Consider the following 25,736-nt stretch of genomic DNA (forward strand, 5'->3'; position numbering starts at 1 on the left):
TGTGTTGTGGTCACCCCGAGACTGAGGTCATGACTGTGGCACTGTCCAGAAGGACATAAAGATCTTCTGGGAGCAGATGGAGTTTGAGCCTGTGCATTGTGCTCTGGGAGTTCCAGCTCAGGAGCCTGGGTGTTGGCTGTAGCCTGGTTTTGCTTGGCCATGTCCCAGGAGAGAGATGGAGGCTCTGGCCACAGGTTGTCTCTGCCTGTCTTACGAAAACAGGGAGCTTTTCTTCTACTCCAGTTCAGGTTAATAAGGACTTGTGGGTCCTTGAGGTGGTTCTTTGACCCTTCAGAAAAGAGGAGACTCTGAAGGAGGAAATGGGAGGTGATGCTTTCCTGCCTTTTGTGAGTTAAGCAGGGGAACTCATTGCTCAGGGATGCTGTGGGTGTCAGAAATCCAGATCTGCTCCAAAACCAATTAATGGGGAAAATCCAGTTGATGTGGTGGAGGTGCCTCAGAGGTTGAGGAAGACCCTGGCTCAGGAGTTTTTGGAAGATGCAGAAGTACATCAGATGTATTGTTACCTCTGCTCCCTGCTCTGTCCCTCTCCTGTCCACCACTGACCAGTGTGATGTGGTGGGCTGTCTTTTTTTTTTCTGGCAAAAACCAAGCAGGAAGAGGAGGAAGTAACATAATGGAGTGGAGAGCCAAGGTACCAGTGAAGGGGTGGAAGGAGAGGAGCCTTCCCTCCACGTCCCTGAAGGCTTCTGGGAGCAGAGGCTCTTTGGTGGCAGGAGCTGGTGTTGGGTGCTCCTGAGAGCAGGTTTTCTGCTTTGTGGGACAGAAAGTGGTTGCTTCAAGGAAGGAGAACTCTGTGGTGTGCTGTGCCATCCTGATGGACAGCAGAGAGAAAGCAAGATATTTCAGACTGCATGTATGGGAGGAAATTCTTTAAAACCTGGATAGGAGTAGGAGCAGACTTGATGGAGGGATGAGTAATGAAGGAGTGTTTGAACGGAACTAATCAGTCCCATCTTCTTTCAAAAGACCTCATTTAGTTTAATTTAGCAGCGTGTAAATTTAGAGCCAATCAAAGGAAATACTTGTGCAGCCTGTGTGCTGGCAGGCTGCTCCACTCCCTACCCCAGCAGCGAGCTGAAGGCTGTAGGTGGATCCAGAGCCTCGTGTGGCGAGGCAGTGGGGGCACACGTGTGCGTGGTTACACACGTAGGGTGGGCACACGAGCTCCGTGCCTGGGCACTGGCACCCACAACAGCAGAACCCTTCATTTTTCCCCCTCTCTAGTTCAGCAGGAGCTCTGTGGTCGATCAGGGTGGCTCTGTGCCATGGCACTGCTCCCTGGTCCCCTTGAGCGTGGTCAGAGCCAGCTCCTGTCCCCACGGCTCGGGTGAGCCGCTGCTCTGAGCATCAGGGAAAGCCTTGTGCTGTAGGAACCACCAAGCAAACCTTGTTGACCTCTGCAAAATGTTGTTTTCCTCAAGAAAAACCTACATATGGATTAGATAAACCCCTGATCCTTGGACAGCTGGTCGTTTTGTTTAATTTAAATTACAGCAGCTACTTCTGTGCTTAAAATGAGGCATAAAAAGCCTTCATGGGATTGCACTGCTTTTTATTTTTCCCTGTAGTTGTCATCCACGGCACTAACACAATGATTTTAAACAAATCTTGCAGGTCTCCTCATATTTTCCAGGAGAGATTTTATCCCCTGCAGGGTCAGTATAAGGTACTTTGCATTACCTGTCACAAACCCCATTAGCAGTGAGACCGGCTGCCCCCCATGAGCCCCGTGTGCTCACACCTCGAGGTGTTGTGCTTCCTGTGGTGTCGCACCCCTGATCCCATGCTGTGTTGCAAAGTGTTGTGTAAAGAGTCCTGAAACCTGTGAAAATGGAAAAAAACACTGTTGGGTTTGTTTTCCTTTGCATTGCAGGCTGGTGGCAATGTCTCGCTGGGCCGCTCTCCTCTCCCCCGCTGCCAGAGTCAGCCTGCTGGTGCTGCTGCTGTCTGTGCTCTTCTCCTGGTCCAGCCTGAGTGACAGAGTTCCCGTAAGTTTTGGCTGCTCCAGCTGGGAGCCCTGCTCACTAAGGGCTGTCCAGCCACCAGGGTCTCTGCTGGGGTGACAGCCTTTCCTCATCCCCCTCCAGAGCCAGGGAGGGTGTTGGTGAGACCTCTTCTCAACAGCAGGACTTCAGCAACAGAATTTCAGAAGGGCTTCTTAAGACTGTCTGCCTCACCCCAGGAAATCCAGAATGTGCTCAATCCAGAGGGTTTCCAGCAGGAACAGTGCCACTGGGGCAGCTCTCTTGTTGGCTTAGATGTTTTATTTGGAGTTGTCACACATGCTCCCCTGGCAAGAGGCACAGCTAATTGTGTGGTCTACGGGCAAGCAGAGGGGAAGGGGTGGCCTCAGTAGGTTTCTGGCTGTGCATCTCTTGAGTGACCACAGGTGAGTCAGGCTTAGGAGAGAATCCTTTCAGGTCCCTGGGTCCCACCTGCATGGATTTTGCTGCTTGCAGTGGTTTTTGGAAGCTGCAGTTGAGGCAGTCTGTCTCCCCTTAGCACAGGTACAGCTGTGCAGAACTCCCCGGGATGGATCCTGCTGCAGAGCCCTCGGTGCCAGGCCCACAGAAAACTTCCTTGAGGAAGCTTGAGCAGTAGAGGATGGTGGCTTTTTGTCTAATAAAGGGATCCCAGCCACACTGGCACAGGGGACCACCAGACTCCATGTGCCTGGACCCTCCTGCCTTTGCAGTGCACCTTGCTGGGCTGCTGGTTTGGGATGCAGCTGTCTGGGGGCTGCACTGTCACCCAGAGCCAATCCAAGGACAGATCATGGTATAAGCACTGTAATGTCAGTGCCTTGGGCCCACCTGGAGCCATGTAGGGACTTTTGTATCAGCACTGGGATGGCAGCAGGGCCAGGGCAGTGCCCGTCCCCTGTGCTGGCACTGCTGAGGGACCTCGAGGGCTGTGTCCAGTTCTGGGCCCTCACTTCAAGAAGGCCCTTGAGGGGCTGGAGCATGTCCAGGGCAGGGAACGGAGCTGGGAAGGGGCTGGAGAGCCCCAGGAGTGGCTGAGGGAGCTGGGAAAGGGGCTCAGCCTGGAGCAAAGGAGGCTCAGGGGGGACCTTGTGGCTCTGCACAAGTCCCTGACAGGAGGGGGCAGCCAGGGGGGTCGGGCTCTGCTGCCAGGGAACAGGGACAGGAGGAGAGGGAACGGCCTCAGGCTGGGCCAGGGGAGGCTCAGGGTGGACAGCAGCAGGAATTTCCCCATGGAAAGGGTGCTCAGGCCTTGGCAGGGGCTGCCCAGGGAGGTTTGGAGTGCCCATCCCTGGAGGTGTCCAAGGAAGGGCTGGAGGTGGCACTCGGTGCTCTGGGCTGGGAACAAGGTGGGGACCAGGCACAGCTTGGACTTGATGGGCTGGGAGGGCTTTTCCAATCTGTGATTCTGTGAAACATGAGATAATACATCTTTATTTCAGGGAGGGAGGGGAGGAAGGAGGCTGGAGGTAGAGCCCAGTCATCCCAGCTGGAGACTGAGCACTGGGACAGCCACCCAGTCATAGGTGTGGGAATGGGCAGCAGCCCAAGGTCCAGGCAGGATTAATGGGGTTTCTCTCCCATCATCTTTTCCTGCACTCCCCTCCAAAGGCTCCACATCAGTCACATCCCTCCTGTAGCACAAGCAGGCTGCAGAGTGTCCCAGACCCTCCCTGCTCAGGCTTTTGACCTTCCTGCCCTCCATTTCAGACTGATGAAACAAGGATGCCTTTTGCCTCTAAGGAAATGCCCACTGTTCTTTAGGAAACCTCTTTCTCCTGCTTGAATTATGAAAAGAAACCAAAAAGAATTCGACTGATTTCTGTGTAAATGAAGAATCGCTTGTGTGGTGCTGCCCATTTTTGCTAGAAATGCTAATGAAAATGGGGTATTGCAAAGCAACTGTGGCCAGGCAGTGACAGCAACACTTAAATGAACCAAGTCACATCCTTTTCTCCTTACTGAGCATTTAAACCCCAGCACTTTTCCTAAGCAGAGCCAGTAAACATCAGCTGTCTCCATTATGTGTTTGAACAGATCCAGCACTGGGCAGCCTGGTGGTAAATTTACAATAGCCTGTATCGCTAACTCCCTCTTGGATAATCACAGAGCTGTGGAAATAAGCTAAGTAATAACTGCTCCACTCACTCCTTTTTAGTCCTGTTGAGTCTTGGCTCAGAAAATATTAACATTGATTTTCATCTGCACAACCTGGGTTTTTATGGCTCTGATTGTTCCTGAGCTTTAACCATTTGCTATAATTTGAACAATCCCAAGCCCCTGCTGCACTCAGCAAAAGCAGGAGTTAAGATCTGGTTTCTCATGCATTTCTGGAAGGGCAGTCCCTTTCGACAGCTAAAATAAAAACACTATAGGTTTGTCAGCCATCTTTGTGTGCTACCACAGTCGTGGAATTGTGGAATTGTTTAGGTTGGGAGAGACCTTTATGATCACTGAGCACAACCATTAACCCAGCACTGCCAAGGCCACCACCAGCCCGTGTCCCTGAGTGCCACATCCACGCTGCCATTGCTACTGGAGGTGTTTTGATCAGATTGACATTTCTGTTGCTCAGAAAGACTCTTTTAGGCTGGAAATGGACATTTATATGCAGAGCATCCAAATTCTGAGAGAAAATGTGCATGCATTTTTTCCCAAAGAGTGGAAGAACTGAAGGCAGAATGCGTCCCAAAATTTACAGTTAACCTCTGAATTTACTTATGTTTTTTCCTGTGAAAACATCCTAAGGATTGATATCCAAACCCTTCATGAAGTGAGCTGTAACTCTATTCTGATGGCCAACAATCAGGACTAATCATTTGTGTAGGGTGGTTACCTCAAATTCTTCAGTGGTGACTGAACTGGTGATCTCAGAAGCTGAAAATATTCCCTTCAGCGGGCACTGAGCTGTCGGGATGATGAACCTGGACCAGTTCATCTGTTCCTGTTCGAACCAGACCAGCACAGACCCAGGAGTCGGTGCCTGGTGTGGGAGTACAGGGTTACTATGCACTCTCCAGAGTTTTATGTGACTCCCACCATCTCCCTGGGGAGGCTTTCCATTGAACAGCAACGTTTCCCTCACAGCAAGGATTTTTTTCCCTGCTGTTCTTCCCTGTTCTTCCCTTGGTGTAATGTCGAACCACTCATGCTGGCTGCTGTCCCACACCTCTGCCATCCTCGTGCTGCACTTGCCATGGAGGTGGTGATTAAATCCCTGCCTCATTGTTTTAAAAGACTTGGAGAACACTGGGAGCGGGTGGAGAAGAGGATCCTCACATTTGTATCATGTGGGCAACTCGGTGTGTTTTTTCCCCGTGTCCTATTTTGGAAATAGCTGAACTATTTTAGCTGAAATCTTCTCCAAGCCTGAAATAAGTGCATTTAAGAAAAAAAAAAAAACAACAAACCAACCAACAAGCCTTGAGGCGTTCCACTCGTGTGGAAAATTTCAGCTGAAAAAGTTAAAAGTTTGACATATTTTTAGGGAAGGGAAAATGGGGTCTTACAACGTTACACAACCCTAATAATAGCCAGGGCTCCTGTGTCTGACTGAAATACAGGTGAGGCTCTGTGCAAGCTGGTTTGAAACCTGCAACCTGCTCTGGAATAGGAAATAAGCTGCATTGCTTTGTTCAGCACAAATGTCATGCTAGTTATGCATGTTTAACCTTTAATATACTTTAAATCTAAATTTAACCATGTGGAAAGAATCTCGGATGTCAAAAAAAAAAAAAATCTGCTGGCGAGGGAAAAAATTTTGTATTCTCAGCCAGCACTAAATTACCCAGATGCAATTGCTAATGAGCTGAATCTCTTCTCTCCAAAAGGAGTTTGCCCTTACGAAAATAGAAGAGAGCGACATAAAAGATGACAGTGGGAACGAGCCGGTGACAGAGGATGACGCTGATCCTGAAGACCTGGAAGTGTTTTACCCCACAGATCAGTGGCAAACCCTGCGCCCAGGTAACTGCTGCTGGCTAATTATAGCATCCCTCTGGAACCCCACCTGTCAGCACTGACAGGAGCCTTGCAGACTCTCCAACACCTGTTTGTTCCCATGACAATGTGTGCTTTTGCTGATGTGCAGATAAAGAGAGGAGGACTCGGTGACCCCGCGCAGGGACTGGAGGCCAAGGGCAAAGTGTCCCACAAGGGGAGCAGTTGCTCAAGTGCTTTCAGGTCACTGGGGCAGGAGGAGTGGGCTGCCAGCTCCGTAGGGGGTGGGGGGCTGTCTCTGTCACTGGCTCCACAGCCCTTTCTCTCTTCATTTGTCAAGGGATGGGTTTTATAACATTTGCTGGCACGTGGATTCCCAGGTCTGCTGTGCTCTGGTGTGGAGCTGCTCAGTGGCAAGCTGATTAGGAGCTGTCACTGGAGCACTGCACAGCTTTTTAACAATGGGCTTTCTGTTCCTTGGCTGTTTGAAAGCCAGCTTTTATTTCTATCTGTGCAAACCACAAAAAAATCTCTTCCTTTTCTTTGGGTTGGTGTCTTTCATTAGACGTGCCTGGGACTCTGTGGTGAGAGGAGCCCAGCGGAGCAGCTTGGCCTCTGTGTGCTGGGAAGGCTCTGGAGGGGCCAAACCCATTCAAACACACACAGATGCATGTGTGCATACATATTTCAACAATTAGCCTGTCTCTGGGGTCCTGGACAAGCTGTTTAATCCATTGGTGCCTTGGTGTCCTCATGTATATGCAGGTGTAATACCTTCCCACCTCACAAGGGTGAACTAAGTAGTAATTAATTTTTGTAAAGTGCTCTGAATTTAAGAGCTTTATCCTGTGCTTGGTGTTATCATTGAATGAATAAGTATGGGTTCCATTTGTCTTGCGATTTCTGCCAGATATAGCGGAATGACTTTTCCAAATGTAAATCTTTGTATAACATAAATGGCTACAAAAGCCCCTACGTTCCACAGAGCCGCAGTATATACTTATATTCCATTTCTGCACCATTATGTATGGCAGGCGTGTGGTGTCCCTGCTCATTATTCAGCCTGGCAGCTCCCCACCAGCTTTGTTGGAGCAGAACATGTACATACTTGCAATCATTAGAAACCTCATTGCAGGGTTTGTTCTCAAGCACCTTCGCCACTGCCCAGGTGCCTTATTCCACTTCATTTCCGTAGGTATTCCGTGTTGGGCACATGCAGTGAAGGGCTTGTGGAAGTGGGGAGCTTGTCAGTCTTCACAGAGGAGAGCGATTGTGGTTACTCTTGCAGAGACTTAAGTGGTGTCCTGCCTCATGCTCTAACTGCTGCAGATCCCAGCGTTGGGGACGTGGCACAAAGAGGAGCCTGCCTTGGTTTCCCGCTGCCAGCCTTGGTTTCTGTCTCCTGGGGGCTCCTCTGAAGTCAAATCTCTGTGGGCTGGCACTCAAACTTTCAGCACGTGTGTTACCCAAGGCTGGGGACGCTGCTGCCAGCACGAGCCCGTCCCTGAAGCCCCTGGCCTCGAGGCTTTCCCAGTGTGAGCACAGCTCTGTGCTGGGCAGGGAGCTGACCCTGGCACGAGGGAAGCTGCTGATATGGCTGCACAAGGATGCACCCTTTGGTCCTTCAGCAGAGCCCTGCACCTTGGCAGTGTGTCTAATCCACTGGTTCTGCATCTTCCTGTGCTTTCCGATGCGGTTCCACGCACTGGCAGCCCAGCAGAGCCTGGCCGGGCTGGCTGGGCTGTGCTCAGGAGTTTGCCTTCTGCTGCCCATCTCTCCAGGACACTCCCACTCCCTCTCCTGTTGTATCCCTGTGGCAAACTGGGCCAGTCTCTCTGGGGGAAGCAAATGTTTCAAATAAATTTGGATTTCAGTTCTGAGCACGGGGAGGGAGCTTGGAGTTGCGTTTCCTCCGTCTCCCTCCTGCTTCAACTTGTTCTGTTGTGAGCTCATGCAGGATTTTTGTGCTTCTCTACAATGGTGCAGCAGCTCATCTTTTATAGATGTATTCCCAGTTTTCCTCTGCTGAGTTTCTAGTTCCCTGTTGCTAATTGCATCAATCCACATTTCTGCCGAGACTGCAGCAGTGTCATCAACCTGTAATCTGTCAAATCCCCCCCCAATTCAATTGTTATTGTATCTGTAACGCTTTGGGCGCTTGTTCCTCGCTGTCTACAGTGTGAGCTGGATTTTGATCAAGTGCTTTCTTGCACTTTGAGCACGCTTCAAGCTGCTGGAGGTAGCTGGATGCAGACAGAGAGATACAGTTGCCCTAAGAGCTGTGCCTCCTGTAATCTGGAAGCAAAATCAGTTGTCTCTTCTGCCAGGCAGCCGGAGCTGAGGGCTCTGGAAAGGTTGGTGAAACTTCACAAAGTCCTTTAACACTTTGTTAGGCATTGCTTCTTTCTCACTTGGCACTAAATAATGCACCAGGTGCAGCGGGCTCAGCCCGAAGGGAGACGTGTGCCCTGGAAAGGCTTCCAGCACCTCTGCTACTGCTTTGGCATCATCTGGGGGGCCTTTCCTTCTGTCCGTGGTTGGAGTCCACAGGAACCTGCAGGTTTTTTGGGGTTTAGTGAGTGGGATTGCAGTGTCCTCTGAATGAAGGTTCACACCCCTGCTCAGACTCCTTGTGGCCAGGTAACTGCTCCACCGCAGTCACAGAATTTGTTTGAAGTTGTGCTTCCTCTGCTGTCTTTTTCCTTTCAGAATACACTTTCTCCAGGTGATAGTACCCTTGGGAGCTGGGACCTCTCTGGAGAAACCTGGCAGAGGTGACTTGCTTTTGTTGCTGTGTGCATTAAGCTGTGCCAGGCTCGTGGAGGTGAGTCTGTCTGCACACAGAAGCACCTGCTGCCTCTCAAGGTGATCCTGCCTGATGGTTGTGGCAACCAGAGGCTGATCCTCAGTCATTGGGATGGCACAGATGAATGGAAGTGTTCAAAAAAGGTGTAGATGTGGTGCTTAGGTACATGGCAGTGCTGGGTTAAGGGTTGGACTTCACCTGAGAGGTCTTTTCTAACATTCCATGATTCTGTGGTGGTTTTTTCCATCAATTTGACAGTTTTCTTGGAGGTTCTGTGTATAACAGCATTTCCTTCACCTTTCTGGTGTCCTCAAATCTGCCATGCAGCATCCCAGAGTACACAAATGTTTGTTTCCTGGGAATTACCTACTTTTGTTATTTGGGCACCATATTTCCCAGTATTTTGTTTAGTGATCCTGATGATGATTGAAGGTTGGATTGCTCTGTCCATCTAGTCCTATCACTGAGCAGCAGATTTTCCACCCAGCATTAGGGTGGGAAAGTTTCCACTCAGCAGTGGGAAGGCTTTGCTGTGAAGATTCAGAAAAAGGATACAAGAGGCAAGGGTTTAATTGGGAAAGGAAAAGAGGGTTAATTACCCCCCCAGCAGTGGTGAGTGGAGAGCTGGAGCTGCACAGGGCCTCTGCTCTGCCCACCCCTGTGGCAGCAGCACTTTTTTGCTCCCTGATGTGGCAGAAAGCCTCTGGCAGGTTTTCCAGCTGACAGTTGGGAGTTAATGAGTCCAGTTTCCAATCCAGATGGACAAGTGAGAACCTCCGCTGCCCAAAAGATCAACATATTTACAGTCTGCTCTGCAGACAGCCAGCAGTGGGGCAGAGAGGCTGCCTTTGCTCCAGAGCAGCTCCTTGCAGACTGGAGAGATGGAGCAAAGCCTGGCACTGGCGACTGGCATGGTGCAGCATGGATCTCTCTGGGGTTTGGATGGAATGTCTCAGGGCAGAGCAGGGAGCTTGGCTGGCCTGCACCTTCAGCCATGGTTAAAGCTCTGCAAGGCAGAGCTGAACCTGCAGTGACTCCCCAGTGTTTGTGCTGCCCAGAGTCATTTTCTGAAGTGTCTGATTATATCACATTAAGGAGCCATAGCTGCTGCTGTTGATCAGGCTGCCAGAGTGAAGCTGATGTGAACGTGCTGTTGGTGCTGCTTCTGCAAAGATGAAATGGTCTTATGTTCAGTGGGGAGCCAGTGATAGCGTTGCTTGGCATTTAAATATCCATGGCTGCAGCTTCCAAGGATCCTCAGGCTATCTTTGCTGATCCTACTTGTCACGGGCCTTCTCCCGTCTCATTTGCTGCACAAACAGGGTTTCACACCTATGGAAACACAGTTCTCAAGGCAGCCACGTTGGGGAGGTATTTCCAGAGGCTGCTGTGAAGGACTTGCTTTGGTTTTGGAAAGAACAGGACTCAGCATGGGGAACAACTCGGTCCAGTCTCATTGCCAGTCTCTCTCTTTCAGGAGATTTCGGTGGCCAAGTGAGCCAGCGCTGCTTTAAGCTGAGGTTTGTAAAGCTGGGAGAGAGAGGAAGGAGGCAGGAGCAATGCCTTTGGCCCAGGAGTCCTGTGCTGGCCTGTCCCACAGCCCATGGTGGGGCTGTGGTGGCTGCTGAGGCTCCCCTCCCACCTTGTCTGTGGGTATCTTGCTCCTGCTGCTCACTGGGATGTCCTGAGCTGCAGCAGCTCTTGCTAATTGCTTTGCTGAATTAATGACTGTCCAAACCACTGGCTTCTCGCTGACCTGGACCTAACTCAGACAGTGGTGGACAGGTCTCTGAAATATTTCTGGCAGCATTGTCAAGAGAGGGCTGTGAAATGCAGGGTGAAACCACCAGGGTATGCTCGTTTTTGCAAAGTTTGACGTGTCTAATCCAGGAAATAGGAGCCTCATCAGATCAGCACAGATTTGCATATAGAGGGAAGGCAAATGGAATTTTAAAAACCTTATCTATACTAGATGAAATGCTTCTTACTAGATGAAATGCTTCTTCTACGGGTTTCTTTATAAAATGACTTGTTACTGATGTGCAGAGGGGAAAAATCTCAACTGTGGAGTTGTTATGATTTTGTCTGGCCAGCAACAGGAGAGCTGGAGGGTGATTCCAGCAGGTAGGAAAGGCCTGGCTGACTTGAGAGCAAATCTTCAGTGCTTGGAAGCGGAGTTATGGTCTCTGGTAGCTCTCCCTCTGCTTGTTTTCAATCTGACCTCTTGCACAGGAGGCTTTTCATATCCTAAATGTATCTTGTGCCTGTCCTTTTTATTGCCAGCTGCCTTCATGGGCTCCTCTCTCAGCTTCCTCACCCTCGTGGGCTTTCCTTTGCCTCTCACCTCCACATCACAGGAAGCACAGAGTCCCTATCCCTGGATTGTGCCTAATTCCAAGTCCATGGCAGAAGTGCCAGGGCCGAAGCCCCAGGTGCAGCTCCTGCCTCGGGTGTGGGGCAGTGCCAGGCAGATGTGTCACACCAAGCATGTCCTCCATGCCTTGGTCCTGGGCTGGGTGAGAGGGATAGTGGTGTTTCCCTGCCTGCTGTTGGTAAAAGGACAGGGCTGGGGCTCAGGAGATGCTCGGACAGGGAGCAGGCAGGTGGTTCCCAGCCCTCTGCTCGAGCAGGGAGTGTTTGAAGGATGCCAGCTCTGGACAGGGTGACACTGCACAAGTGTCCTTCCCTGTGGCTCAGCTGAGGGCAGTGCTGTTCCCCAGGGCAGCCCCCTCACAGGAATGGGAGGGACACCAAGGTGCACTCACTGGGACACCTCCAGTGTGGCCAGGTACAGTCCCACCCACAGGCTTGTTCCCTGTGTTTTCTATCTGCTTTTCCTTCACCTGGGAGGTTTGGCAGTCAGTGTTTCCCCAGCACATCCATGAGGGTATTGGTTTCAGTGTTTCTGTAATGAATTGGTTTTTTCCCCCCAAATGCAGGTAAAATTTGTCTTCTGTCATTTCCAGAAGCTCCAGTATCCCAGCAGCACCGGTGGGGTGAGAAAAAGCCCTACACGTACTGCTTGGGGTGCTCAGGTTCAGGAGCAAAGTGGGGTGGGTTTTTGGGGTGGGTTTTTGGGGTGGGTTTTTGGCATGTCAGGTCAGTCCTGTCCCTTACTGGCCGTGAGGCTACTGGTTTCATTAAACAAACTGGTTACAAAAGTCTTTTGCAGTGATGCTCATTCTGCCAAAAACTAATTGTGCTTCTGAGCAGCCAGAATACAAGCCTGCAGCTTCTGTGACCCACAGCCACGGGCTAGGCTGTGGGGCATTGCCAAAACAAGGGTGCAGTGCTGTGTGTTCGTGAGCCGAGCCATGACTGCTGCTAGTGGTTTGTGGAATTCCGAGCTCTGCAGGGTATTCCAGGTGATCTGGAGTGGTCATAAACCAGGGGATGAGGTGCTGAGAGTCAAGCAGTGGTTTCAGTGCAACAGGAGGAGGTTAAGCTGCAGCTTTCAGAATCATTTCAGACTTAGCTTTAATGATGCTCAGGCTGGTGCTGGTACAGTAGCAGTAGACATCAGCAGTGGGAATCATTCCCGTGGTTAAATTTACATTGTTTGGTGGGGGAAAAGTGCTTTGAAAGAAGAGAGATTGTTTCCCAGAGAAGACATCTCTCATTCCTTCCTTTTATCTCCTCCCTGCCAAGCTGGGGATGCTGTGAGCGTGTGAGCTGCTGAGAGGTGCTTAAATGTGTGCTGGGTGATGAGGAATATCTTGCTCTGGTTTTTATGTGCAAGCAGGCTGTATTTTCTGCAATAACTCAAATAACCTTCGCACGGCTGTTTAGAAGGATGAACCTCATTAAAGAAGAGGTATTTAATAACAGGCCTATTTTTATCTCTGTCTTTATCTAACAGTCTGCACATTTATTTCAAGCTTGTAACAGTGCTTTGGAAGAAAAATGTTTTCCCTCCTCTAAAATGTTTTGGCAGTGCCTCCAGCCTTGGTTATCTTGAATTTCCAATTTGGCTATCATCCCTCGTCCTTCCAAAGCCAGCAAGCCACACCAGGCCCACGGCTCTGACAGTTTCCTTGGGTATTATGGGAATGTGGTTTCAAAACGTGGGACTTGGGTGCCAGGGTCACTGAAACAGTTCCGAAGGTTTGATCAAATATAATCACAGCAACTCCCTCAGGCTTCAAATGTGTGATCTTGTGTGGGACAAGCATTCCAGGCATTGCAGTGTTTGCTGCAGGATGTGATTGACCACACGCTCTGGGAGAGGCTGGCAGCTCTGGGGGTCAGACATTCCTGCAGAGTTTTGGTTTTTTTTCCCTACATTTGCAACTTTATTCTGTAATTTCATAAATTAAACCCTGACCCATAAATATCTTGCAGACACTGTGTTTTCAGCCCACTCTCCTGTTTTGCTGTCATTTGCTGGTGGTGATGGAGGCAGCTGCCCCAGCCCTGAGGGGATGCACCATCTTTCCAGCTCCTTCCACATCCATCCCTTTGGCAGCGCTGGCTCTGTATTCAGACTCCCTGCCCTGACTGAAGGTTTCCTGGAGTAGAAGTGCCTGGCAGCCCGTGGCCAGGATCACCATTTCTGAGCCCTTTTCCCAGGATACATGTGGCCATATGCTCCAGGAGCTGCTGGATTTGGGCCCTGGGATGTGTGTGGCATTTGTTACAAAAGAACTTGGCTCTGGAAGCTAATCTCTGTTTTTTCCTTCCTGTTCAGTCTGGATCATGTACATTGCTAAACCATGGTTTAGCAGCATTATCTTTTTCCATAATTAGGGAGTATTTTCCATGGTCTTGCTCAGGCCCTTCCTCCCTGCAGTTTCCCCCATGGACTAAGGCCTGACTTACTGAAACTTCCACAAAACTGACTCTGGGTGGCCAAGGACAAGATCAGAGGGATTCCAGGCAGTCAGCACAGTCAGATGGCTCCTGTGAGGAATATTTCCCCTGGTCCTTCACAGCTCATGCCTGCAAATTGTGCTCTTGCTCAGATGGGGCTCCAGCTTTTTTTTCCTAAGTAAGTTACTCAATTTTCTGTACATTTATTTAGAGGGTCACACAAGCAACAGGTCTGCATTTCCCACAGATCCTTCCAGAGCCATGTGCTGTACCTGCTCCATTCTGGTGTGAAAGCACCTTGCTCCTCTGAGGAAAACTCCAAATATCCATCCAGCTGTCTTGATTGAGCGAGACATTTTCTCTGAACCCTGCCCTCTGTTCATTTTAGAATCTGCAGGGAATTTGGGACATAAATTAAAAAGCTATTTGATGTTCCTTGAGGTCTAGAAGCTGGTTTTGCATTTGCTCTTACTCGAACGCACACTGAGACAAATGGCTCTGCTTTACTGAAGCTGCTTCCTTTAGCATCCTGAGGAAGCGTCTGAGTTCAAAAATAAATATGGCTCTGTTCTTCCAGCCCTGCTTTACCAGCAAAAGCTTGGGAAAGAAATGTAATCTCCTTGGGTCTGTCCTGATGTTCTGTAGAACTAATTCCCATTTATTGGAAGAACTCTTCTGCGCTAGATTCACGTTTAATTTTTTATTATGTGTTTACATTTTGGAAGGAGTAAATGTGGTGGTGTTGGAAATTCTAATGAGGGATAACATTTCTGATTCAAAAGATCTTTCTTCAGTCCAGAGATTCTTTTTCCTCTCTCCTGATTTTTCTGCCTGCTCCTTAAGACTGCAGGAAGTTTTGCTTGGGTCATTCACTTGCAACAGGATGTTATCTGAATACAGAGTTAATGTATGCAGCCTGTCACTTGGAATTGCTGCTGTTCTGCTGCTGGAGAGCTCCCAGGGCTGCAAAGCCCTTGCAAGTGGCAATAACAGGAATGTGCCTGTGATCCTGCAGAGTGAGAGAAGGAACATGGAGCTGCAAGTCTCTCCCATCACTGCAGAGTGTGAATAAATAGCTCTAATCAACAATTTACATGTTAGCCCCAGACCAGGTTTTATTTTTAGGATGTCATTCAGCCCAAGTGAAATCTCTGCATTTCAGGCTGGTGCTGTTTCTAAAAGCACCTCTAAGTGATCACCAAGGCTGTATTTTAAGCTGCATTTACATTTTGATAGAATCTGCTGCTTTTCTTATCTGAAACAAAGCCCACCTGATCTTCATTAATTACACTATCATTCCACCTGCTAACCAGGGTGCTGCTAATTACAGTTATCTCCCTGTTCTCCACCAGATAGTACACAAAAAATTGTTATCCCTGGCTGTATCTGGATTAGCTGGAGCTGTAAGGAGGTGGCACATGGTGATGGGTTTTACAGGTGTAGTGAAGGTATTTATAGACTGTCTGAGGTAAAGCTGGAGGAGTGGCTGCTGTCCCGTTGGCTGTGCTGCTCTTCCAAGACACCTCCATGGCAAAATATACAGAAAACATTGTTTAAACATAGAAAAATCTGGTTACTGCAGGGTCACTGGAGCAGGTCAACTCCATGTGAGAGGTGGTGGAGTCCTGGGAGACATTCCAGGTGTTCAGACCCTCCTGAACACAGGCCTAGGGCTGGAGGTGACACTGCTTGAGCAGGGGTTGATCCCAGAGGTGTTTCCAGCCTCAGCTATCAGGGACTGTCTGGCAGTGCCTTTTTTAAGACAGAAGATCTCATGGTGGCTTCACAGAGAGCTGCAAGCCCTGGTGGCAGTGCTGACTGCTCCCCCACTAATATCAGCTTCAGTCTGAATGGGGCAAACACAGAAGGGTCTTCCTTGAAAAGGGGCAGCAGAAAGTGATGTCTGAGCTGCTGGGGAGTTGTGGGTCCAGAGGGCTGGAGCCAGGAGCCAGAGGCTGCAGCCAAGGCACCCTGTGGGAGCAGAGCCTTCACTGCAAGAGAAGTCAAGAGGCTTTTCACTTGACTCCTGTTTCATCATCTTTCCACACACTGATCTCTTCAGATGCTCTCTAAACCTTTGGATTACTTTCTGAAGGGGAAAGGACTTGTCCTGGAGGAGGAGCAGAGCCAGGCTGCCCAGGAGAGCTTGTACCTGTCAGCTGGCAAGAGAGGAGGAGACCCGAGGCTCCTCCAGAGCAGGCTGTGGTCAGAGGTGTGAACACTGGATGAGGAGGAGATGTACCCACCCTCCTCCATCCACTGCGAGCATCCTCGGGTCAGACACCTGCACTGCCTGTTTGTACTGTTTGCTATACCTGATACACTTCCATACGTGAGTTTGGGGGTTTTTGTTGTCTTTTTTTTTATTCTGAAGAGGACTAGAGATGGTTCACGTGATTTCTTCTGTGTCCTCTGCAGTGCAGGTGATGCAGACCGGGATGGGGCAGTAGCACCTTTACACTTGTCAAGTTTCCATCCACACCCAAGGCGCTGCCTGAAGCTCAAAGGTGATTTTCTTGCAGGCCTAGGACTACTACACCGACAGGGAGAACAAGAAGCTCAGTGGAGACCATGCTCAAGAAAGATTGTATCCATGGTCTAACAGCTAAATCTGGAGCCGTGGAAGCGCACACTGCAGTGGTAGCAGAGCTGGGAATGCTGAATGGGGAGGTTTCCTGCAGCTCTGGCACGAGGAACCAAGGGTCCTCTGGTTCTCCCTGAGGGTCTCTGGTGCTCTGTGGTCCTCCATGAGGGCCTCTGGTTCTCCATGTTTCTCCACAAGGGTGTCCTGATGCCTGGCACAGAGCTTGCCGTGACAGCAGGCAGGAGTTTGCCGCTGGGGCTGCTCTGCTGGCAGGGCCATGGTGTTCCCAGGAGGGCAGGGCAGGGATGCTCGGCCCTGCTCGCTGTGCTCCTGTCCCAGCAGGTCCCTGTGCGTGAGGCACCATCCTACAACAGCTGCTCCTCCTCTGCATCACTTCCAGGGACAAAACTCCCGTCCTGCTGCGTGGCAGGGAGCCCTGCGGAGCCAGCACAGAGGGGACAGGCTGGGCAGCACTGGTTTAATCGTTTATCCCTGCTCGTGCCACTGAAGCTGTGTGCTGGGTGCAGATGTGTGTGTTTGGGGCAGGGCTGGCCCGACCATTCGCTTGTCAGGGTTTGCAACACTGGCAGCGGAGGAGAAAAGTGTTTTAGGTGTAACGTGGCACCTTGGATACGGAAGCATGGGGAGACAATAACTCCAGCCTTCTGTAATGCCATTTTATTGTGTCACTCTTCAGAATTTATTGAGAGTTAGTTGCAGCCATGCCTGCAGCTTCCCGTGCTTGAATCAGTAAATTGTGTTCATTATCTCTGGCGCTCGCTTTGACCTGCTGTGTTTTGCAAGGGAGGAGACACTGGAGGCGTGGGGACACCCCGGTGCTGTCGCTGCCAGCCGTTTCCTTGGTGCAAATCCAGCTTCTCTGGGGTTTGCTGTGACAGCCCAGGCAGTGCTCGGCTGCGTGGATGGACCCCAAGTGTGACGCGGTGGTTGATGAGAGCGCTGAGGGACTCGGGCACCGAGGACCTGCCAAAACCACCACGGTTCCACGGGGAGCAGGGAAGGAGCTGGGCGAGGAGGGATGCCATGGGCACCTTGGAGCACATTGGCACATTTGTCACCCCACTGGGGGACCACTCCAGCATCGGGGCAGTCTTGGACGTGCTGAGGATGCTGGAGGTGGCAAAGGGTTCATAAGAGCTTCCTGAACTGCAGGCAGGGAGTTGCTACACCCCTGTTTGGTGTTCCCTTGCTGTGGCTGTCCCCATGGGTTGGCTGTTGGCAGCTCGCTCCTGAGAATGGCACCAGCATTTTCAAATGAAAACGCAAATGAAACTGTGCTCCTTTCTCCCACTTTTTGTCAGGACAAATCCCAGCAGCAGCGTGTTTGTGTACCTTCACTCCCATCCTCAGCATTTCGGTCCAGGATGGAGGAAAACAAGTTCAAGCCCAACCCTCTGATAATTTATTATGTTCCTTGTGCTTAAGGGCAAAATTTAAGTTGCCAAAAGCAGATGTTTGCATGCTCTTTTTTTAGCTCTCAAAGTACTTTCTGTGTGCTTGATTGATGGACGTCCCTGTTACATTAATAGCTGGGCTTTGCAGAAAGCTGTTATTACCAGGAGAATCTGGTGTGGGTTTCAGTTTTTCTTCTTGCATTGAAAATCCATTATTAATCCTAAAGCCCTAACAAATGTCTTTTTGAGGAAAAAAAAAAAAAAGGCTTCAGTTCAGGAATTTTGCTTTGCTTTCTCAGGCTTCTTCTGAACTGTCTTCACCAAGGTGCTTTTAAAATCAATATTACAAGCGTTCTTTATATTTGACTGTGTGGTTGAGGGTTTCTGCGTCTTGCTATTGATTTCTGATTGTACTGCAGGACGTTTAGGTGCACACAGGTTGCTCTGTGATGGGTAACTCCATATGTGTCTTCCTAATCATCACTGAGTTGGCTTTCTGCATGTTCCCTCTTGCTGGATGCTGCTGCTGATGCTGGAAGGCACCAGGAGAGCTCTGAGGGCAATCCTGAGACACCAAACTTGTGACCATTCATTTAATTTGGGTTTGGTTTTCAATCAGACACAGGGGTCATGTGAGGCTTGTGAGGTCTCCTCTTTTGTGTTGTCTTTGCAGAGTTTGTCTGCCCTGGCTTCTCAGGCAGCTTCGTGTTCTGCATCGTAGGAGCATAACAAGTTGTCCTGGCTTTGTGTGGGGTGGTCATAATGCACCTTCAGCTTTGAGCACTGACCTTGTCCCTTGGGTCAGCTCTGCTGGCAGATCTCAGCATTTCCGAGGTGCAGAGTCATTGCATCCCAGAATGGTTTGGGTTGGAAGGGGCCTCAAAGCTCATCCAATTCCAATCCCCTGCCATAGGCAGGGACACCTTCCACTGTCCCAGGCTGCTCCAAGCCTTGTCCAGCCTGGCCTTGGACACTTCCAGGGGCAGCCACAGCTGCTCTGGGCACCCTGTGCCAGGGCCTGCCCACCCTCCCAGGGAACAATTCCTTCCCAATATCCCATCCATCCCTGCCCTCTGGCACTGGGAAGCCATTCCCTGTGTCCTGTCCCTCCAGGCCCTTGTAAAAGTCCAAGTCTCAATGAAGTAATACAGAAGCACAGACTGCATTTGTAGCTGCTGTAAAGTTGGATTTACAGCCAGAGGCTCTTGGAGCACATCAGCACTGATGGCACAATCTGTGTGAGAGCTTGTTGGCACCAGAGGAGCCTGTGAGGAGTGGCACGACTGTGGCCAGCACAGGTGCTCCAGAGTGCTTCCATGGCTCCAGGTGGGCTGTACCAGGGGAAGAGCTCTGTGTGTGCACACTCCTTCCCAGCCCTCCATGCACTGGCACGGCTCCATGTCTGCCAGGGGCTTTGGCTGTGCCGACAGGCAGTCTGCAGTGGTCTGGGTGTACAGGAGTCTCTGCTGGCTGGATTGGGCAGTTTGCTCACCAGCCTTATCCTGAACAGGGCCCTGGACCTTCAGACATGGAGGCTGCAGTTGGCTTCTAAGGAATTGGTTGTTGTGGTTTGTCCATCTGTGCTGGGGACCAGAGCGAAGAGCTGGCAGAGGAGCCGGGCCGTGTCCCCGGGAGCAGCAGGACAGGGTGGTGGGAGCCGCTGGCACAGGGCACGGCAGCCCAGCCCGCCCTGCCAAGCCGGGAAGGGACGGGGCTGGCATGCATAACAATGGGCAGGCTCTGACCTTGCCGCTGGAACTCACTTAGCAATTCTGTTGATGTTCTGGAAACGAAAATATAATTCAGGCCACCTTCTCCTCCAAGCTGACCCTGAGAATCTGGGAGAAGAGCTACGGAATAATTAGGGGCCTTTTTTTTTTCTTTTCTTTTTGCTAGAGGTACTGCTCAGTGTTGAACTGTGCTCTAAAGTGTCATTAGTTCCCTTGAACTTACTGGTCTGAGTGTACTTTGCATGAATATAATTACGTAAATTGCAGTCTCATTAATCACCGGGGGCTGCGGTGCATCCCTGTGGAGCTGTTTTGTGGGTGGCTTGGCTGGGGGGAACCCCTGGCCAGGGGTGGAGGCTGTGGCTGGAGCACTCCCCCTCTGCTCCAGTGCCTGGTTTAGTTGTGCTCTGTGTGTGTCTCACCCTGTGGGATCTGGAGCGTTTGCCAGCACTGCCATGATTTCAGGGAGCAGCCTTGCTGCTGCGGAGGAGGAGAAAAGGGAAAGGTGGGTTTGTCCCAAGGGAGTTTTGCTGGACCACATCCCTGCTGCCAGCACTCTGATTTGGGTCTTTGGGGTCCCAAAGTGCAGAACCCAGACTCGTGGCTTTGCAGTGAATACCCAGAGCCCGAGCTCTGGCACAGGGTCTGCTGCAGGGCTGTTTGATGATGCTGTGGCTCTGTCTCTGTGGCAGAGCCCTCAGCCTTCCTGGCAATGTAAATTCTCCTGGCTGCGTGCTAAAATTACACTGAGTTATTGATTTATCTTTGAGAGGATTTCCTTCCCGAGGGACATTTCTGGCTGTTGTAGTGATTTAGTTCTTCTGCAAGTGCAGAATCTGTAGCAGAGCAGAGCCACCCTCCTGCCCTCGAGTCTGCAGCTCAGGGTCGCGCTCCCTCAGGCTTCCTCTGCAAGCTGATTTCTGTTCCAAGGCTGGGACAAGGTTACACGGCTGTTATTTCCCTGTAACGACTGTGAATAAAAGGGCATTTTCAGCTTTTCACTGCAGAAGCTGCAAGTCTGGGACAAGCCTTTGTGCCATGGCACCAGCACTATCTTGGGCATGTCTCAAACCCAGCTCCAAGGCTGGCACGTGAGATGTGTGAAGTCATGCCAGCGTTAATACATTTGGGCTCCTGGGAATGTTTTAGTGCCTCAAAGTGGAGTGTGATGGGAGCAGGATCATGCTAACACTTCTTTCCTAAAGCTGCAGGGTACAGTCTCTCTTTTCCTTGCTTTCTACTGACTCGCCATGGAGCATCTCTAAAAACCAGGCCAGGCAAGTTCCAGCTGGTGGTCCTGAGGAGGCAAAGCCAGTCCTCTTCTTCTACCAGCAGTTTTCTGCCCTTGGCCCTGAAATCCCACCCCACTAGTTGTGGCCAGGAAAGCCACTGGCTTTGGGGGGAAGCACCCAGCTCGCCCCTCGCTTTGCCCCTGAGCACGTTCGTGTCTGCTGAGGAGGGGATTGTCCTCCTGCTTCCGTGTCCTTGGCACGCGATGGCATTTGATCCTACAACAGCTTGGCTTGGAAGGGACCTTAAAGCTCATCTCGTTCCACCTCCCTGCCGTGGGCAGGGACATCTTCCACTAGAGCAGGTTATCATTTGCAGTGTTTTGCTTGCTGACAGAGCCCTGTCTCGCTGTCTCCTGAACCAGCGACAGGAGATGTGGTGTTGCCCTTTTCATGGAGATCCTAGAAACTCCTTTCTGACCAGCACGTCCCAGCTCCACCACCAGCGTGGGGCACAGCTCGGCAATGGCACCCAATTCCTGCAGAGCCCGCCTTCTCAGCGTGGGAGGATGCCCCCACAGACAGACAGAGATTAAAGGTCCCGTCTATCACAAGTTAAAGGAGCGGGAGGAGGTTGGCATCGGTGCATGGAAAGCATTCCAAGCATGGAGGAGGCACATCTAACCTGCCCTCCCATCGTTTAGGATGGGAGGATAATCACATCTGTCCTCTCACATATCCAACCAATGCAACTTCCATTGGGCAGGACTGATGGGCAGAAAGAGGCTCTACCAGAAATGCAAACCTTGTTTAAATAGGAGATCCTCCAAGATGGATTTTCCTGGTTTCTCTGAATGTGTTTATACCTGCTGGATGGCTACAGGCTTTGAAATGTTTCTGTCTGAATGGTGACAAACATCCCAGTCTTATGTAGGAAGCAGCAGGTCCTTTGATCAGGGAAATGTCTCTTTGAACAGGGAGGGATCAATCCACTTGTTCCTGAGACCAGAGCTTTTTGTCTTTGAGTGCATGTATTTGTTGTACAAAATAATTTCCCTTGTCTTCACTTCCCTTTGGCAGGAGATGCTCCCTGTCTCCTGCATGCTGTTATTCTGTCCCAGGCATCTTTTTAGGTAAAAGGAGAGAGAGAAAGGAAAGGCTGCATAGGGAATCCTCCTCAGGAGGGAGGAGGGTGAGCAGCTGTGGTCTGTCTGTCCATCTGTGAGCAGCTCTGGAGCTGCTCAGCTGCAGCCTTGCTGTCCTGGGCAGGCAGATTTCCCGCATTAACAGAAGAAGTGGTGCCATCAAGAAGTAGCAACCAAATATTGCCTCCTCTCCAACCCAGTGCTGGGCTGGCCATCGAGATGTGCTCGTGGAGAACTGTGACCAAGGAAAAACACTCTGAATTTCCTATCTTTTCTGCATTTAAAACTGAAGCTTAATGTATTTTGGCAGATAGTAGTGATCATAAATTCCTTTTAATACAGTATTTCCACACCACCACAGCCTTGATGTGCAGCGTACCTGGCTGTACTCTGCAGGATGCTTTGATTTCCCTTTGGCAGCCACATTTTTATTCTGTCTGCCCCAATCAGCAACCAATTCCCCTTTCTCCATGGAGCCTCCAGATCCACTCTTGATGAGGAGTTTTAGTGCTCTCCTAGGAACTGGGCTGCGAGGGAGGAAGGAACCAGTGTCTGCTGGGCTCAGGGTTCCACCTCCACTGTAGATCCGAGCCAGCCTGGCAGCCCAGGGACACCTTTGGTGGCTCGGGGTGGCATTTCTGGAGGGTAAAGCAGCACTTTAGGGGCTCCGCTGGAGGGGACGGGGGTCCTCACTGTGTGGGATGAAGGTTTTCTCCCCTTCTCTCAGGCAGGAGCATGTACCTTCAGCTCCCAGTTCCTCCCAAAGCTGGAACTGGGCACATGCTCTGAAATAACGTGACCTTTGTTTGTAGGTCAGGCCGTTCCTGCAGGGTCACACGTGCGGCTGAACCTGCAGACAGGAGAGAGAGAAGCCAAGCTCCCAGACAGCGAAAACGGGGCAAGTGATGCGAGAGGAGAGAGGAGGAGGAAAAGGTACAGACATGCAAGGCATCGGGTTGGCTGGGCTGTGGGCTTCATGCCCTTTATTAGAGGCCAGGTTCTCTGGTGCACTCAATTACTGTCTCTTCCTGAGACTTAATTGCTGGGTTAGGAGCTCAGCAGTGCTGAAAGCAGAGCCCTGTCCTTTGTGCTCCCTTCGGGATGGTGCTGGAAGTGCCCTGAGTGCACATTCAGAGGCACCTTCGTGGCTTCTCATGCCATGACACCGAAACTAAATTGGCAACGTGGCTTCTTTGAATAACATTTAGTCCTTTGAAATATCTGCAGCAACTGGTCTGAAATGGCTTTCTGAGCCCACTCCCTGGGAACAGCCGTGAGGGGCTGAGGGTGGCCTGAGCCAGGTGCTGTGTCCCGGCTGGGAGCAGCCCCAGAGCCTCACCTGCACGCCAGGCACTGCCACAGTCCGCGGAGCTCACACCACCTTCCCTGCACCCCCCTTTTTAAACGTGCTTTAACCGCCAGCTGATGCTGACTTTCGCCTCGGAAGCCTCTGAACAAAGGCTGCTTCAGTTCCTATGGGGAGTTTCTTTCCTGAAGCGCGGGGGTTTCCCACTGCCACCCGGCCCGGGGCTGCTCGGGGAGCGCGGGGCTGCGGGGCGCAGGGGCTGAGCTCGGGGCCCAGTTGGGCCCACAGGCCCCGGCACCAGCACCCCTGCCCCGCACAGCCTGCGCTGCCCCTCCAGGCATCCCCCGAGGGGGCACAGGGGCCAGTGGCTGCTGCCAGCAGCAGGAATCCGGGCGGGGCGACGATCCCCTCACTTGGCTTTTGTCTCTTGGAGAATCCGGGCACAGGGCGATGCAGTGCGGGGGCGGGGGGGGGCGGGGGGAGCGAAGCCCGGAGCCTTTGGAGGCTCCAAGCCTCCACCAGCCCCTGCAGCACCCCAGATCTGTTTCCCACATTTCCCAAGGCTGTCATGGCCTTCAGAGCACGAACGGGGATTTTTCCTCCCTGGGGCCCGATGCCGGCTCTCGGCCCAGGAGTCCCGCTGGCTCCAGCAGGAAGGGGGGCAGAAGGTTTCCTGCCTGCTGTGGTGCCATCGCTGCAGGGGCTGCTCCTGTCAGAGCCCCCTCTCTGCTGGTGACAGCTTTGCTCTTGGGGCCACCAGCAGGGCCCAGTGCCGGGAGCGGCGTCAGTGGAACCCCCTGTGCACAGGGAACCCCAGCCCCAGGGCGGCCGTGCCAGCACCCCCAGGGACCTCCAGCCCTGGAAACCTGCAGCAAGTAGAAGCCACAACAATTCTCAAAGGCTGCCGGTGCCCAAAGGAATTGCAAAGAGAAGCGGGCTTTTAAAAATAAACAGTATTTAAAAGATCAGCAACAGAACATCCTTGTAACAACAACAATCTATAGAACGTATTTACATGGGAGCCTATAGGGTTAACGATCCTCAAAACGTATTTACATGGGAGCCTATAAAGTTAACAATCTTCAAAACGTATTTACAGAAAACTTCTAACATCTAGAACGTATTTACAGAAAACTTCTAACGTCCAGATCTGTGGCCAGAGTCGTTGTCAGTCGTGGTATAAAGGAAGCAGCAGGGACACTGAGGGCTGTTCTCTGTGCCCTCAGGCTGGCACACACTGGCAGAGCAGGACTCCCCTGAGCACTGAGCCTGGCTGGGGCTGGGAGATGGGCCCCAAGCACTGGGATAGGGCTGGCGTGGTCCAAAGCAAGTGCAGGGTGGGCTGGAGGTGGTGCTTGTCCCCCCTGGGCACTGTGTCCCTGAGCGGGGCCAGCCAGCCCAGCCCCAGCCTGGCGGCAGGGGACCCACTCTGCCTGTGGGCAGTGCATGGTGACCGTCTGCCTGTCCTGCTGCTGGAGGGTGCATCTTCATCCGAGGATCATGGGCTGCTCCTTGTCTTTCTCATTGACCTTCACGTCCTTGGTGTTGTCCTCCTCGTCAACCTCCATGTCCTCGATTTCATCCTCCTCGTCAACCTCCATGTCCTCGATTTCATCCTTCTCGTCAACTTCCATGTCCTCGATTTCATCCTTCTCGTCAACCTCCATGTCCTCGATTTCATCCTTCTCGTCAACCTCCATGTCCTCGATTTCATCCTTCTCGTCAACCTCCATGTCTTCGATGTCATCCTCCATATCAACATCCATGTCCTCAACAGATTCTTTCACGTCCACCTCCATCATTTCTTCTGTATCTACCACCATGGCCACTTCCGTGTCCTCTGCGCTGCGTCTGGCACGCTGCATCAGGGAGCACAAGGTCTCAGTGGGGTCCCTGTCCCACACCATCCCCACAGGGCTGCAGTCCACCCACCCGGTCAGGGGGTTTCCACCTCCCTGGAATGGCACTGTACCTTTGCTGGGACAGGAGCGGACATCCTGCTGCAATTGGTGTTTCAGTGCGGGCAGGAGAAATCTAGGCAGCAGGAACAGCTCAGCACTGCTGACGTAGCGAAGAGCAAGTGCCAAGTGACCACTGTCAACGTGGATTGCCCACTGGGTTCGTTTCTAGGGCCTGGATGTTCCATGTGGAACTGTCTGTGATGTCACAGAAGTTTCCGGGCCACTCAACGGTGGGACATGGAGATCATAGAATGATCAAATCCTTGAATGGTTTGGCTTGGAAGGGACCCTAAAGATCATCTGCTTCCAAGCTGAACAACCTCCCACCTGAGCAGGTTGCTGCGGAGCTTGTCCAGCCTGGCCTTGGATGTTCCCAGGGATGGGGCGTCCACAGCCTCTCTGCACAGCCCGTGCCAGGGACCACCACCCTCGTAGTAAAGAACTTCTTCCCATCATCAAATCTATTCCAAGTCTCATTTTTATCCCATTACTCCTTGTCCTGTCACTACAGTTCCTGAGGAAGAGTCGCTCTCCCGCTTCCCTGTAGCCCCCTCACACACTGGGAAGGGGCTCTGAGCTCTCCACACAACCTTCTCTTCTCTGGCCTCAACAGCCCCAACTTGCTCAGCCTTTCCCCACAAGGGAGGTGCTCCAGTGCCCTCAGCAACTTCAGGGCCCCCTCTGGCACTCAGCAGCTTCCCTGGGAACAACAGGGGCATCAGCCATGGGGGTGTCCAACAAGCCATGGAAGGCACTGGCCTTGGGATTGCCTGGGAGCTCTGCGCTTGCCACAGTTCTGGAGAGAG

At 51.6% G+C, this 25,736-nt stretch overlaps 1 protein-coding gene across 2 annotated transcripts in view; it reads left to right on the forward strand.

The window, feature by feature from the left end:
- Positions 1-25,736, forward strand: part of SIL1 (SIL1 nucleotide exchange factor) — a 113,576-nt gene that overhangs the window by 19,366 nt on the left and 68,474 nt on the right. For both annotated transcript variants that reach the window (XM_069029036.1, XM_069029037.1), the window contains 3 exons: positions 1,898-2,012; positions 5,837-5,972; positions 22,476-22,596. In XM_069029036.1, coding sequence (XP_068885137.1) covers positions 1,908-2,012; positions 5,837-5,972; positions 22,476-22,596 — 362 coding nt within the window. In that variant the 5' untranslated portion in view covers positions 1,898-1,907. The remainder of the gene's footprint in view (positions 1-1,897; positions 2,013-5,836; positions 5,973-22,475; positions 22,597-25,736) is intronic.

This window comes from Aphelocoma coerulescens, chromosome 13 (genome assembly GCF_041296385.1).
Source record: "Aphelocoma coerulescens isolate FSJ_1873_10779 chromosome 13, UR_Acoe_1.0, whole genome shotgun sequence".
NCBI lineage: Eukaryota > Metazoa > Chordata > Aves > Passeriformes > Corvidae > Aphelocoma > Aphelocoma coerulescens.